This window comes from Choristoneura fumiferana, chromosome 20, assembly GCF_025370935.1.
Source record: "Choristoneura fumiferana chromosome 20, NRCan_CFum_1, whole genome shotgun sequence".
NCBI lineage: Eukaryota > Metazoa > Arthropoda > Insecta > Lepidoptera > Tortricidae > Choristoneura > Choristoneura fumiferana.
Window position 1 is genome coordinate 13,595,821 of NC_133491.1, and position 13,348 is coordinate 13,609,168.

Consider the following 13,348-nt stretch of genomic DNA (forward strand, 5'->3'; position numbering starts at 1 on the left):
TTACATTACGAAGGGACCAAATCCTTCTGCAATGAGACTATGTGACAGGTTTTTAAGTCGTGCGTGCCATTGGTTGTTTCTTCACATCTCAATACGGTATTTGACAACTTCTGATTTTGCCATATCTTAATATTATTATGAAAATATAGATATACAGATAGTGTTTAGCGAAGAGAAAATTTAAATCAGTTGAAAATTGGATTATAGTGTTGCTCTCTTTCTCAAACGCTTTCTCTATGCAGCAAGTATGGCGGTACTGGCGTGGACGTCACATGCCAGTATGTCTTTCTCTGTCTAATCTTGTATAACTTGTTATTTGTTTCGATAACAGGCATTGTGTAGTTTTGATTTATAAAACATATACAAATAGTCCGTATTCTCCACATGACTGCTCCGCTTCGCTATGGTTGGTCGTTGTATGGCTAAGTCGCCGGATAAGTGTCCGGTGTTTGTACACATATTTATTGTAAGCCATACATTATAACACCGCAAGTCCGACAAAAACACGGTCCGTTGTCCGGTGAAAACAACGGACTTCTACAAGAGGCCTGAAAATGCATTTATTTCCAATGATCCTTGCCTACAATTCTTACCAGTCCTTATTAACGGTTGTCTATTGTTTGCCCGAATTTCATATGCCATAATGTATCGTTTTCCATAATTTTCATTTGCCATAAAGTAATTTATTTCTGAAATAGTATTTTCTTCAGAGGTGATATTAAACTAACCTAACCTAACCTACTGCATTCTATAAGATGACATTTTAAGAAATCCTGAAAACAGCACGGTTCTATATATTTTGTGGCAAGCGTTGGTATGACAAGTGAAATTCGGGCGCGTAAAGGTATACGTTTACTAATACTTTCTTTCACTCTGTCTGTCTGTTATCACTTCATGCTTAAACCGCTGCGCTGATCTGATTTGAATGACATTTAGTATGGAGATAGTTTGAAATCTTGAAAGTACTCGTAACATAATATTATAACACAAGTAACATGTTACCTTAGTTAGCACTCCTTAGTTTTAAAATCATAAATACTAAAGACTATAAATTATTTAATTGAACAATTATTGTTGTTACATTATTGTAGTTTTAGTACGGAACCCTATTTTTTTCTGTTAATAAATATAGCCTATCCTCGTTGATAGTTCAAACCCGCGTATGAGCAGTTTGTAAAAAAAAAAAATCTGGATGGATAGCAGTCTCGTCAGTACGTTAATCTTGTTATAATGTCATTGTTTATTACTGTGCTAATGATTATGTTATTTTGTGAATTGTTTTTATTTTAAAAACACTTAGAATTTTAACTGATTAGTTTGATAGGTACTGTAATTACGCGGTTTCAATATTGCGAAACTACAATTAATTGAAGTGCGCATTTGCGCGGTTTTTGATTACTATAATTTGATTAGTGTTTCGTTCTTAATAGTGGATGTTCCTATGTATTTAATTATTTCTGAGTATATAATTGTTAGTTTATTCTTTTGTATAAGTACACCTTAATCTTGATTTGGAAGTTGCAATGACTGGTTTTGTAGAAGTTTTGAGAAGATTTGTATGCTGATTTTGTAAAAATAAACGAAAAAATTACATTGATGTGTCTTATTTCAACTCCACATACAACACTTTACTTCAATTCTTGTGGCTTTTTCATGGTACAAAACCGCATAATGATAAAATACATACATATAAAAGACATCATAGCAAATCTGCTAAAAAGTTTAGATGGCTAAATCTGTAAAAATGGGCAAAATACAAAGTTTTTTCATCTTCCTGAACAATCGCAATAAAACACTTGCGCGGTATTTACAAACTGCTCATACGCGGGTTTGAACTATCAAAGACGCTATGGCACTTTGGAATAATTTAGCATTCTAATAGTGAAAGATTTTTTTATTTAAATAATACTAGTATTTGTAACAAAATTTTTCGCAATAAACAGTTTGGGTAAATTTAAAATTTTCCTGTTTTTTACAATTGAAATTTAATTTAAAATTTAATTGTTAAAATTGCATTGGTTTCGGCTGGAAATCTTGTTCAATCGGACACAAAAAATAAATTAATCCCATCCATTATATTTCTTTAGCCGTTGTCGAGTTCTACCCGTTTGCATCCAGAGACAAATTGCATGCCTTTGTCCTGCCCATTTGCGCATGTTGTGTCCTGTATTTGTCATTGAGTGTTCGATTTCGACCATTTTTTGTGATTTTTTTTTGATCCACTGGCATTGAAACGGGAGTCAATTTTATTCAGCTAAATTACACCGTTTTTATATTTATTTTAATTATTTTTGGATCAACTGGTCTTGATGTTATAGTTCTATTGGTTTACTATGATTATGTTTATTTATTTTTAAGGAGAGCAAACAGAAGCAAATGTATACAATTATGTACTTATAAAATAGATACAATCTTACATTCAGTTATTCCCTAACAAACTCCCACTAAAACATACATATGTTGTATTGTACAATAAAGAGTTATATTGTATTGTTTGTTCCATTATCCCAATAATTTCACAATACATTATTTTAAACATCTAAACTGCTGATTCGATTAAGACAAAATTCGGTATACAGATAATTTGAGTCCAGATACCTAAATTAATTTCAACTAAGGGCCGGTTTCCACACTTGTCGACTAACTTCAAGTGACGGATATCAGTGATGCCGTCTCTGTCTGTTTTGCCCGAATAAATAAAGACTGCATTACTTATATCTGACACTTAAAGTTAGTCGACAAGTGGTGAAACAGGACCTAAATGTCATATCGAAAATACAAACTGAAATATAGATGCATAGAAAAACCAGAAAAATAAGAACCCAGGTCCTCGGCATTCCGTGCCACATGCTTTACCACTACACCACCACTGGACAAGTCCAGTTGTATCTTTCAGTTTGTATTTTCGGTATGGGTTTTACGGGATGACCGTAAAAGTAACAAAAAAATTTGGAATTGAAATAAAATAAATACAAAAAAAAGATTCCAAAAAACCAATCTTAACCTTAATGTCAAACAAAACGATGATTATGATCAATATCAATCGTCAGCGGACAAAAGACGGGCGCCCAACAATCAGCGAACTGATTTAATATTATACGTTTTTGCGTTACTTTTTATGCTCAAGGTGAACATTGTAATCAGTCATCGATCGTAGATTGAACTTATCTCATGTGATCATCATCATCATCATCATATCAGCCGTTGGACGTCCACTCTTGAACATAGGCCTCCCCCATAGACCATCTCGTTGGGGGACGTTGTACGCTGCGCTATCTGATGTATCTATATGTCGATAATCTCGAAAAAAAAACAAGCACCTTAACATCCCTCTTTCACACTTTAAATTCTACGTCTATTCATAGACACTCCAGGTTTCTCGGTTGTGGAATTCCTTACCGATGGACACCTACTCTCGAATTTATTGTTTGGATGTATGTAGGAACATACAAGTAATTAAAAACTAAAAGGAATAAAATAAGTCTAGTGGTCTAGAACTCTGTCAAGTAGCTAATTTAAATTTAATTTCGGGACCCATTACCAACAACTTTTGAGCTGGTCTCGATTTGTATGGGTCCCGACTGTTGAACTTTAAATTAGCTACTTGATAAAGTTCTAGACCATAGACTTATTTTCTTCCTTTTAGTTGTTAAGGCAGTCGGGTCTTTTGATTTTTTAAATTTAATGTTTTATTTTATACTGTTTTGATATTTCTGTGAAAATGGTAGATTAAAAGTATTATATTATAACACCATATATATTTGTAATGGACTAATTTATAAGCTTTCATTTGATATGGGTATGTATTGTTACAATACATTTTTTTTTTATTCCTCCGCCATATTTTTTTTCGCAGACGCCATATTGAAATATTATATTATTATACCCTATGTTACACCGACAGTTATGATATGACGAATCCAATGATACTTCACTATGTCAAAATCCGTACAGTCGCATTTAGGTTGCAGCGAGGACCAAAGAAATGGACTACCCACGTACATACATACATACATACGCTCGAAAAACATAACACTCCTTCAACTCAAACTACGTTACCCTATGACCCTAAAAGAAAGGGTAAACTATAAACTATTTAAAACTTTAAAGCACAACGATTCACCATTCACGTTGCATCTTACACGTGTATTCGTAAATCTTGTTGTAAATCAAAATATATAATAGCAATGTACAGTCGCCCACGCAGCTAGCTATCCAATTCTAAACCTTATTCCTGTGACACTAGGTTCCATGAAAATTGGCGAATGTACAAGCGCGCGCGTGAGTGGGCGGAACTTGACAAACTTTATATTTAGCAAACTTTATTTGGACATTGTTTTAGTATTAAGGAGTAAAAGTTTTTTTATTATGGTTATAAATAAAATGATAAACAATTGAATGACGTTTTATTTTTTGAATGACATTGTGCAAGTTATGAGAGTTATCAAAATGAAAAGATTTCATTCAGCGACCACAAAGGGCTCTTTTAGATGACACTTTTTACATTTAATACATACCTACACTCAAAAAGCAGAACCTTCCTTCAAGGAGTCGGTACTTAGAGAACCTGATTGAAGCTTGAGGTCACGGGTCACGGGTTCGATTCCCGGTCGGAGCAGATACTTGTATAAAAATACGAGTGTTTGTTCTCGAGTCATGGGTATTTCATACGGTTTTAAGTATGAATGTATCTATTTTAAGTATGTTTATCCATTGCCCACCAGACAAACTTGGCTTACTTTGGGACAAGGTCAATTGGTGTCAAGAGCCCCGTGATATATATATATTTTTAAGGTACTTATTAAAAACATTTTTTTAATAAATACATTTTTTTTTCTTGCAGATGCCATCCGCCCTTACCACTCTGAATCAGACCTGAATCCGCCCCAGATTGAGCCCCAATGCCGGCTCTCAGCCTCTTCGCCCCCTCTCTCTCTCACCTTCGACGAACTGGATGATGACGTCTTTGTCAGCCCCAGGGACAACGCGAACGACCTGTTCTCCACCAGGAATGTCGACATTTTTGGATACAGAAGCCCGAGGTATGGAAAAGTTCATTTTTAAACCCAACGCAAAAAAGGGGTATTATAAGCTTATAAGTTTGACGCTAATGTCTGTCTGTGGCATCGTAGCTCTCAAACGGATGGATCAATTTCGATGCGATTGTCTTTTAAATGAAAGCGAGTTTCCTTGCGATTGTTATTAGTTATACTCGTATGACATTAAAATTGGTTTGGTCATTTACGACATACTGAATTTTTATTTTTCTAAGTTGATTAAGTAATAATGATATATTTGAGATAATTAGTAAACTGATAGCGTCTACAGTTCCGTTTTCGTTAAAGAAGTCAGTCAGAACACTCAGAACCCATCAAGAAGAAAATGTCTTAAAAGGAATCTAATCAAGATCGGTTCAGAATCTATCTATCTATTTAATACCTTTAAACGAGCAATTCTTGTTGTATACCGGGTGTGGTCTGTAACATGAGCAAATAATTAAAACATAGATCATAATCGTCAAACTGAACAACATTAGTTCAGCGACTTTAAAAATAATAAGTTTTTTTAATTTTTATTACACTTTAAAGTTTATTCGAAGAAGCAATGTAAAGCAAAATGCTTGATGTTTGCAGCGTGACAGGCGACGTCAGTTGTGTTCTAGGATGGCGTTAATCGATAGCAGTATTTAATTTGTATAAAAAAAGGAACATTCAGACTCCATTATTTTTAAAAGTCGCTGAACTAATGTTTTTCCGATTAACGAGAACGATCTATGTTTTAATTTTTTGCTCGTATTACAGGCCACACCCGGTATACTCGTATGTATGTACAAATATATTTCGGGGATCTCAGAAACGGCACCAACGATTTCGATGAAATTTAGTATGTAGGGGTTTTCGGGGATGACAAATCGATCTAGCTTGGTCTTACCTCTGGAAAAACGCTTATTATCGAGTTTTAGCCCGAGCAAAGCTCGGTCGCTCAGGTAGCAGGTACATACTAGTTTAATCTGTCATCTCCCAGGATAACAGGATCGAAGGATTTTGGGCACAAATTTGTGCCTCTGGGAGAGGACAGATTAATAACTATCAGAAATACAAAGGCAAGTTTTTTTCTTCGACTGGATTTTTTTATTTGTTTATACCGTATGGTAAACGTCCGAGTGCTCGACACGCGTATGCCCAATAGACGACACCCTGCTGACATCTCTATTGCTAATGACATGAGACTAAGGATGCCCACCAATGGGACAGTGACGAGCATTCGTACGTTTACTTTATCTACAATAAATATACTTACAACTAACTGCCTTTGTATTGTAAGCTAGAGATTTTTGATGCTCTTGACTTCATGAAGTCATCGTAATCAGCTCTTCATTTATTCAAGTTATTTTTTCCAGGACACCAGCAGGGGTGCTTTTAAGTCCACGGAGAGACAGAACCTTCACGTTTCCAGAAACCAGCGAGAAGCATTGGAGAGACAAGGGGGGGACGGACATGGCTGACGGCATCGCGGATGCTGACGTGGTATGTACATTTTCATCATCATATCATGATTGGTTTTTTAGAGTCTTTTTGTATTTTTTATTTCAACTCCAAATTTGTTACTTTTACGGGTATCTGCGCGCTGGGAATCGAACCCAGGTCCTCAGCAATCCGTGCTGCGTGCTATAACCCCTACACCACCGCTGGACAGGAATCTAGACACGAATTTTTCCTATGCATACATATCTCAGATTGCTTATTTCTACTACGCTACTTATGCAGCAGCACTAGCGACATCTATGTTCCGCTCTCATCGAGAGACGTCACACTCTTTCGGAACCAATCTGAGATATGTATGCATAGGAAAAATTCGTGTCTAGATTCCTGTCCAGCGGTGGTGTAGGGGTTATAGCACGCAGCACGGATTGCTGAGGACCTGGGTTCGATTCCCAGTGCTGGTCTCTTTTTCTGGTTTTTCTGTGCATCCATGTCTCAGTTTGTATTTTCGATATCATCATATCAGCCATAGGACGTCCACTGTTGGACATAGGCCTCCCCCATAGACCTCCAGTTGCCTCGGTTGGAAGCGGCTTGCATCCATGGTGAACCTGCGGCTTTAACCAGGTCATCCGTTCATTGCGCTAGCCTGTCGATCCGTAGTCTCCACTCGAGAACCTTTCGGCCCCAGCGACCATCTGTTCACCGTGGGTCTATATCGACTGGGTCGAAAATTTTTAGTCGTAGTAATGTTTGACATAGCTCTTTTTTTCTCTGAAACCATTTATTTTTCAGAATTGTTATAAATAAACCTAACCTAACCTATAGAGATCTTCAGAATGACCATTTAAAATTCTATGAAAAATTTACGGTTTCAGCGGGAAAAAATTATGACTAACAATAATTATGACAAACATAACATTATGACTTATAAAATTATGGCAGTGAAAAGGGTCCCGTTCTCCGTGCTATGGCCTGCCCATTACGACTTCAACGAGATAATTACAATTAAATTAATTAATAATGTACTTGTACATTTTACTTTTCTCTTATCTACATCTCCTAGAAATACCTAATTACTTAGTCCATCAGTTGGCTTGCATTGGGCACTTGGCTATAACACATTGGTATCTAATACAAAGTGGCTGTTTGCCGTGTTATTTTATTTTGTGACCATGAACCATGTGTTTCTGCGTTAGAAATTGTCGCCAATACTAAGAAATACAGACTATGAATTACCAGAAACTATTATTTAAGTTGTAACCAAATATCGTGTTATAAAATTGCGGTTCTTCTTCGAAACACCGCACATAAAAACATATAACAGTTTATTTAGCTATCTTAAAACTTACACGTGCCTAATACCTTTGTTCGACTGCGAAATGATTCACTGATGAGTCAATGCACCATTTCTACTGGTTTATAGGTTCTTATTGTCATGACGATAGAGATGGATATGGCCTGGTATTTCACCTCTCGCTCAATCTCACTGGTCTCTTGTCTGGTCACTTGATTTACCTTGGTCAGATAAAGAAAGAAGACTTGAAAATTAAAATGGTTTTAATGTTGATTTGCTTTTAACGTGAGACTAAAACTGCTTTTGTTTTAAAGTTAAACGTTGTATGTTGTTAGCGATAAACTACGTTTATATCGATTATGTGAGTGCAGTTGATTTTTAAATTTAACTATGTCACAATAATAAATATTAAAAACCGGCCAAGAGCGTGTCGGACACGCCCGAAATAGGGTTCCGTAGCCATTACGAAAAAATTTAAGTAGTATTTTTCTAAGGATTTCGTATTTTGCACGGGATATTCCAAGTTTAGGTATATTTTATACCTTAGGCTGCTATTTACGCTTAAACTACTAATAATTCTCAAGAAAACTTAACCGTTATAGTTTTCCTTGTAAGTTTAATATACTCACTACCATCCTGAATTTTTTCAAATTTTTCCACTCACCGGTTTAGATTTTAGAGGGGGAGACGCTTGATTTTAATAAAAATTTGCACTTTAAAGTTGAATATTTTGCAAACAAATCACTGAAACGAAAAATCGTTTTAGCAACCCCCTAATGGTTTTAAAATACCCCACACTACAAGGTTGGATGAGAAAAAAAATCACCCCTCCTTTACGTCTATGGGAGGTACTTAATTTTTTTTTATTGTTCCATTTTGTCGGCATAGTTTACGTTTATATTCTTGCAAAACTACAGCTTTCTAGCATTGATAGTTCCTGAGAAAAGCCGCGGACGGACAGGCAGACATGGCGAAACTATAAGGGTTCCGTTTTTGCCATTTTGAAATTAAAAATAAGAGTGTATGTTTATTTGTGATTTGGTTTAGATGAACTATCACCGTCATCATCATAATATTAGCCGTAAGACGTCCACTGTTAGACATAGGCCTCCCCCATAGACCTCCAGTTACCATTTCTCCCGTTGCCGGCCATCCTATTCTCCGTGCTCTATTCCATTGCCACTTCAACGAGCTAATTAATTCGTTTGGTAAATGTATGTGTAACTTTATCAAGTAGGTAATGTAAATTTTATAAATATTCACGAGTATAATTTCGAAAATAAGCTCTGTTTATTTTGCAGACACCTGTCAAATTGTTGATTGGTCAAGTTAGGCATTCAACAAATTCTTGATTTGTCAAAAATTCTCCACCCATCCTAGATTGGTCATGTTAGACACTCGTCAAATTAAATATCGATCAAAACCTTGATCTCTTAATCATATTCATCAAATATCCTTTTGGTATTACACTCGCAACAAATCACCGATCGCCGTATTGCTACTTAAAACTCGCAGGCGCTGAAACGCTTCAATCTCGAAATAGCGAAGCACAATTACTTAGTTAATGCTGCAATGAAATAAAAAGTGCTGACTGAGACGAAATTAAATCTTTCCAATAGATGGTTTACGTTCAAATAAATTTTCTATGAGTGTTGTTGTAAGGGGATAGGGGAAAGCGGAGAGAGCTTTTGCGAATTAAGTTTATTTTGAAGATATTTACTGATAACTTTAGAATTACAGCCAGTCTTTAATGTTTAAAAGTTAAAAAGAAAGTGTTTTGTTTTAGTACATATTAATATATCAAAAAAAGCGAACAACTATCGTGAAACAATTTTGCAATCAATTTCAGAGCTCTGATGCAGTAGTTAGGCTTTTACAGATGGCAGCAATTTTTTTACTATCGGGCAAATTTCGCGACTACTTTACCCGATGTATGCAAGTTATGTACGGGACGTACGTAGGTATTACTCGTTTTTTTATGAGCAATGGGTTTACTGAATAATTCGGTAGGTCTTAGGTTTACACCACCCTCCTCATCGATTTCACCAGACGCGTGAAATTTCTATCAACCGCTACTTGTACTATTATCTATTCTGTGCAACCGCTCATATCATAGCATTAATAATAAGTACTATTTACATATTTACTCAGATTACGTCACGCCCTACGATTTTATTTGCTTGTCTGATCAATGCCCTACAGGCCTAGATTAATGAGGATTCACTTCTTCTTCTTCCCATTCCTCTCTTATCGGACATTTCACATAATTTTGAGTACATGCGTACACGCACATTGGCGAGGCGCCACGAAATTCTGGCAAACATCCAACTAGGAACTTACGGCATATAATCAGCATGCCGTGACAATATACTATGGGCATTTTATATGTCAAACAGACTTGAATCCTAAATAATATGCTTCAGAGTAAAATTTTGTAATATCAGATTGCTGGAATACAATATTTGCGTTACTATTGCAATATGTTTACGTCTTTACAATGTTTGTCATTTTAATACCATACACGTACTATATCGATTGAGATTTACTTACTTGATTATTTATCGGTGAAGAATGAAGGTTTTTCTGTTAGACTAGTTTGCGCTATCGTGAGATCCGTTTGACATAATGACATTTGTGGCACGTAACATCAGCCTATATACGTCCCACTGCTGGGCAAAGGCCTTTCAGAAAGAGTGGGCTTGGTTTGTGGTTCCCAGGTCCAGTGCAGATTGGGAACTTCAAATCACTGAATTTCTTCACAGGTTCGTGGAAGTTTCCTCACGATATTTTCCGTGCTAATGGAATGGAAACATAGCTTTTCTTAAAAAATCCTAACAGTTGCTGAAAACGCTATAAGACTTGTCTCGGTTCATTGCGTGTACTGTCAGGTAATCACTGTGCCTGAATAGTAAAAATGCTCGTCAACTCGCCGGCCATCCGTGGCAAGTAAAATCAAGGAAAAACTACGTGGGAGAACCCGAAAGCATTATTATATCATTACGTTAACAAGGAATGCACAAGTGGCCGCGTGCGCAGTTATTTCTGTCAAGCAAGAAGTGGGATGATTTGTTATTGTCTCATGAGCAAGTAGGTCAACAGGAGTTGCGTAATGGCATCTATTTCGGTTTATTTACATTTTGTAGGAAGATCTGTACTACGTTATTATTTTGCTATGTTAAGTACTTATTGGATGATGCGAGTTTCATTGCAAGCTTTTCAGTTTGAGTTAATTTATGACTAGAGCTAAATTTCCATCATCCATCATGTAAATAAACTTAAAAAAAAATTATACTGTTTGTGAAAATGTTTGTACCTAACTCACTCGTGCAAATAACGTCTGAACTAATTTAGATGACAGTTGTTATTGAAAAAGATAATTCACGATTGTTTCTTTATACAACAAAGTCGACTCCATATAAACGCAACCTGTCAGCGATCTTTGCCTTAACGTTTGACGTAAAATAAAACTTATTTTAGTATTTAGTGCTGGATTAATTGTCCACAAAAGCGTTAGGGACGCATTTAAGCTGTAGATTTACGCTTTACGCAGTATCGGTTTGATGAAAGGGATTTGCGCGAGTATTTTTATGTTTAGTAAAAAGTTAGTGGGCATTTGGTGGAATTGCACTGTTTTTTTTAATGGAAGAGGTCCGTGGTGTTTTAATAAATAAAATGGGACGGGGGAGGTCGGAAGAAAGTGCAAGCTTGTTATTTTCTTCTTTGAGTCCCACTGCTGGACACAGGTCACCTCTCAGAATGAGAGGGCTTCGGCTGTATTTCCCACGCGGCCCCAAGGCGGATTGTAATCACGTTTAAACAGGTTCTCTCACTACGTTTTTTTTAATAACAGGTAACTATACTAGATTACTATTATCAGAGTTCCAAAGTACTACAATTACTTATTTCCCGCAACTACGTATAAGAAAAATTAGTTTGCCCACATCAGTCTGTTCATAAAGTTATTAATTTCTGAGTAATTGGTTGTCTGGAAGAGATCGCTTTTTAGCGATAAGACCGCCTATTATCTATCTGATTTTTTATTTTTGTATTGCTTTTGGTGATCAATAAAGAATATTTGTACTGTTTTGTATTGTATTGTAGTTTATCGTTATCTGATGAATGCCCATGCAATTTTCCAGGATAAAACTATCCGTTTTCTTTCTCGTGATCAATTCATGTAAATCTCTTCAATACTTTTAGCGTAAAAAGGTTACAGACATACATACTTTTGCATTTATAATATTATTAAGGATACTTATAGCGTTATACCTAATGTATTAATATCATCTGCTGTTATATCTATACTTACTCATCCCTATGTTATGTCTTGACCTTGCAATAAACGCAGTTCACCGCCAACTGTAATAACATACAAGAGATTTTATTGCTCATTAAACTTTGTATGTTTTACTGTAATTAGTTTGCAGTGCATTGGCCACTTGTTCTTTTTATTTTTTTATTCGAATGCATGGCAGACGAGCAAGTGGGTCTCCTGATGGTAAGAGATCACCACCACCCATAAACATCTGCAAAACTAGGGTTATATATATGAGTTGCCAACCTAGAGGCCTATGATGGGATACCTCAAGTGCCAGTAATTTCACCGGCTGTCTTACTCTCCACGCCGAAACACAACAGTGCCAGCACTGCTGCTGCACGGCAGGATTAGCGAGCAAGATGGTGGTAGCAATCCGGGCGGACCTTGCACAAGGTCCTACTACCTGAAAAATATTCAAATTGCAAAATTGCCTGCAAATTATATCGATATCGTAATATAAATGCGAATAAATAATAATAATCCCAGCCTATATACGTCCCACTGCTGGGCACAGGCCTCCTCTCAGAATGAGAGGGCTTGGGCAGTAGTTCCCACGCGGGCCCAGTGCGGATTGGGAACTTCACACACACACCATTGAATTGCTTCGCAGGTTTGTGCAGGTAAATGCGAATATATGTTTTTTTACTAAACTAAATAAAAAAATAGGTACAGTCGAGCCCTGGCCCTCCGGCCAGGTGGAGTGACGATCTGCGAAAGGCTTCTAGTAGAAGCTGGATCTAACCGAGGACAGGGCGCAATAGAGCTCATTGAGGGAGGCCTATGTCCAGCAGTGGACTGCTATAGGCTGATGACGATGATGATGATGAGTTACAGTCGAACAAATTGAATCTTAACCTAGGGTGGAACCTTTGTGCTACTAATGTCATGTTGACATCTCATTCTTTTGTCAAGGAAATCATAGTGAAGTTGATTATTAAAAAGTTCCATCCTGGGTCATGATTCAATTTGTTCGACTGTACTTTGCTCACCCGTGAGCTTACAGTAGCTTCGTCTATGCAACAAATTTGATCATACAGCTCCTCCACTTCCACCACCACACTATACGTCGACGTTTCGAACTCTATCAGAGTTCATCATCAGAGCAACACAACCGTACACCAAGCTACTAGTGGTTAGACTCTCTGTTAGACTTTCACGCAACTTTCACGCATAAAGTGCACAACCGATCTTAAAAAAAATTGTGTATGGACATAATTTTATTCTCTCAGAAGGACATAGAATAGTTTTTAC

At 36.5% G+C, this 13,348-nt stretch overlaps 1 protein-coding gene across 1 annotated transcript in view; it reads left to right on the plus strand.

Moving 5' to 3' along the window:
• The window catches only part of LOC141439244 (uncharacterized), a 137,121-nt gene that overhangs the window by 98,247 nt on the left and 25,526 nt on the right, over positions 1-13,348 (plus strand). The window contains exons 2-3 of the mRNA XM_074103466.1: positions 4,844-5,042; positions 6,401-6,527. Of these exons, the coding sequence (XP_073959567.1) occupies positions 4,844-5,042; positions 6,401-6,527 (326 nt within the window). The remainder of the gene's footprint in view (positions 1-4,843; positions 5,043-6,400; positions 6,528-13,348) is intronic.